General features: G+C 47.5%; 1 protein-coding gene across 1 annotated transcript in view; it reads right to left on the reverse strand.

Annotated features, from left to right (window-relative positions):
* Positions 1–3,651, reverse strand: part of DHX35 (DEAH (Asp-Glu-Ala-His) box polypeptide 35) — a 68,649-nt gene that overhangs the window by 20,998 nt on the left and 44,000 nt on the right. Inside the window, exon 9 of the mRNA XM_012652056.1 lies at positions 3,176–3,386. Within this exon, the coding sequence (XP_012507510.1) occupies positions 3,176–3,386 (211 nt within the window). The remainder of the gene's footprint in view (positions 1–3,175; positions 3,387–3,651) is intronic.

Below are 3,651 nucleotides of genomic sequence, written 5' to 3' on the forward strand. Positions count from 1 at the left end.
AATAACATGTATTGGATGTTGGGCAAGGGGAGGGGGGAGGGGGGAGGAGGGGACAGGCATATGCACAAACAATGAGTGCAATGTGCACCTCCGGGGGAATGGACACACTTGAAGCTCAGACTTGGGGGGAGGGAGGGTAAGGGCACCATACGTAACATCATCTGTACCCCCATAACATGCTGAAATAAAAAAAAAAAAAAAACAACAACAAAAGAAAAGTGTCATGAAGAAATAGCACTATCACTGAAGAACATGAAAAAGGTTTGCTCTGAGAAAACAGACAACCAATGTTCTATGGACTGATAGAAACTGCCAAATGCATGGGTCTAACTGGAAGGTTCTAGATGACAGGCAACAGGAGGAAGTTCCAAATGGGATACTCCCTTCAGTTTCAAGAGCATTTCGGGTACAGCTTTTTGGTAGGATAACCACATTTCCTAAGCACTCTGCCGACCAAGGGAGAGGGGAAGTTATCAGACAAGAGGACGACCCTGCCAAGAAGATGCTCACAGGAAATAGGTGTTTCCTGCAAGTCCAGTGACACCCAAACTCTCCTGAGGACAGGAGTGTGGGAGACACTGGGCCAGGAGCTGCAGGAGCCGCAGGCAATCCCCTTGCAAAGCTTCAGTGATATGAAGAGACCAGACTGGGAGGAGGAACAGGCGAGGTCCCAGTGAGTGGTCCCCCCAAAGGGAAATGGAGGCTCAGGGAAGGAGGACAGCATAGCCACCAGAAGGCACCTAGCGCAGCTTCAAAAGGGAGTGGCCATTTGAGAGGATTTAAAGGATAAAGAGGAACTGTTAGGCAAACAGGAAACAGCCCAAGGAAAAGGTATCCAAGTGGGACAGCAGAGGGCAGCCCAAGAGTATCATTCAACTGGGAAACAGTGGAGGGTAGGTGTAGGCGGTTAGTAGAAGACAAGGTGAGAAAAAGTCCTGGAAGGTTCTGGGAAACTGTGAAGGGTCTGAGCAGGTACACCCCGCTCAGAGCTGCACTCTCTAGAAGCCGGGGGCTGGACGCTAATGCACTCGTTACTGTCGAGTGGCACCTGCCCAACCCCACCTCCGCTAAAACTGCTCCTACTGCAGGAGTCAGTGACCTTTCACCCAAATCCACCTGCCTATCTTTAGCCCACATTCTAGTACATGATTTCTGTGGTGCATGAGATGGTGCTGGCCATTTCCTCTTTAAAAGTAACTTGAGCTCCTTAAAAGTTAAACACAGAATTGTCACAGGACTCTGCCATACCCACATGAATTAAAAGCAGGTACTCAAATACACATACATGCACATTCATAGCAGCTCTATTCACAATAGCCAAAAGATGAAAACAGCCCATCAACAGATGAATGAATAAACAAACTGTGGTTTATCCACACAATGGGATATTATTCAATCATAAAAAGGAATGGAGTACATGCTACAATGTACATGAATCATGAAAATGCTAAGTAAAAGAAGTCAGACAAGAAGGTCACTTACTGTATGATTCTATTTATATGAAATATCCAAGAGATAAATCCATGGAGAAGGACACAGATTGCTGATTGCCAGGGGCTGGGAATAATGGGGAGAAACTGCTTCATGACTAAGATGTTTTACTTTGGAGTGATGGAAATGTTTTGAAACTATACAGAGGTAGTGGCTGTACAACATTGTGAATATAATAAATGCCACTAAATTGTTCGCTTTAAAATGGTTAATTTTGTTGTATAAATTTCACCTCAGGTTATTTTTAAAAAGAAAAGTACCTTGAAACTTTCTCCTCCTCTGCATTTCAGAATGTCTTTTAGTCCTGGTTCTCCTTTTCCCACTCCAGCCCTTCCTTCTTAGCATCTTCAGTGGTTGCCCTTACTTCTTCGGCCTTGAGTTCTGCCTACTCCCTCCCTGCCTCGAATGCTCCACACCCCCTTCATTCGCTCCACACCCCCTTCCTTCCCTCCGAGTACTTGCACACTCCGGCCCCCCCTGCCTGGAGTGCTGAAATGGATCTCCCCTGCCACCCCTGCACCTGGATAACTACTGAGCTGCCAATAAAGTCAGGCTCAAACACCACCTCAGACAGGAAATGCTCCCCAGCTCCCCAGCAGGGCAACACTGGGCCTGTTCTCTGCTTCCAAGGCTCCCTATCCTTTATGGCAGCCCTACCACACCATAATATGATGATCTATTTGTGGGTTTGCCTCCACCACCAGACTGTCAGCCACATGGCGACAGACCATGGCTTACCTAGCCCCAAATCTCCAAGCTCTAGCACCATGCCCAGCACAAAGCAAGTGCTCTGTAAACTTGTGTTAAAGAAAGAACAACGTCAAAGACTGAATAAGGACAATGGTAATCAGAAGGGAAAAGAGATAAAAGGCAGAGCTAAAACACCTGGACCTTCTTCAGAGGTAGCTACAGCAACGGAAACAAAACAAAACAAAAGGAAACAACCCTGGACCTGGTGAGTGTGTGCAGATGGATACTGGAGAGAGGAGGGACTCAGCAGTGACTCAGAAATTGAATCGGGACGACTGGGGAAAACCTCGGCATCACTCCCCTACAAAAGAGAAGTGCAGAGGAAACAGCAGCTCTGTGTAGGGAAGGCTGTCTTCAAGCTGGAAAGAAAGCTTCTAAGGGCTAGGAGAGTGTGTATCGAATTTCATTCTGCCCCCTCAGAGCCCAGCATGGTGCATGGCGCAGAGGAGCTTCCCAGCTGTTTGTTTTCTATGAAAGACTGTCGGGACAGACTCTCCATTTTAGCCCAGCAAGGATGCTTGGAATCAGAGGTAAAAGTGGAACCCAATGTGAGGCCCCACAGGATTCAGGGATCTCAGAACAGGAAAACACCCACTAAGCCAAGGGAAAGGTAAGAAAGACAGGAGCTGAGACAGAGCCCGTGCTCCAGGGGCACGTGGCTACAACCAGGCCTGTGCCCAGACATTATTTAGGTTGGAACAGGGACGGCAAATAGGTGGTGACCCACGGGCCAGCTCTGGCCGACAGGGAGCTGTAGCAAAGAAATGCTGTGTTTGCAGAGAGGAAGGTGGTGGGATCAGATTACACAGGGCCCTGTGAGGGAGGTCAGGATTTTATGTTAGGTTCTGCCATTGGGGTAAATATTTGCTGCATTCCCCAACACCCAGGCTGACTACGAGAATGTCAAAAATCCTTAAGGAAAAGCCACGCTAACCTGTATAAAGGCGATAACATTTTCCCGAGCGGCTGCGACCACCACGTCCTGCTCGTTGGTTGGCTGAGGCCTGGGACACCGGCACCACCACCAAGCATTCAATAGCTGTCCTGGGATTGTAGGCTCGGAGTTTCACAAAGCCACAGTCGATCACATACACGACGCCGCTAATTGTAATGGAGGTTTCTGCCACATTGGTGGCCACTATCACCTAAGTTTCCATGGAAAGAAAAGAAAGAAATCATTTTATTCACTTTAAATAAACTCTTAAAAATGCTAAAAGATCTAACAATATTTGCAACATTGTACAATCTGTGAGAGGCAGTTTGGTATATTAGAAAGAAGATGCGTTTCAGAGCCAGGATGACCTGGATTTGAGGCCTCCCTAATCCTGTGACCCTGGACAAATTACTCAACCTCCTGAGCATCACTTTCCTCACCTACATAATGATATTTACCGCCTCCCCCAGGGTTGC

This window comes from Propithecus coquereli, unplaced genomic scaffold, assembly GCF_000956105.1.
Source record: "Propithecus coquereli isolate 6110/MARCELLA unplaced genomic scaffold, Pcoq_1.0 Scaffold378, whole genome shotgun sequence".
In the NCBI taxonomy this organism is placed as follows: domain Eukaryota; kingdom Metazoa; phylum Chordata; class Mammalia; order Primates; family Indriidae; genus Propithecus; species Propithecus coquereli.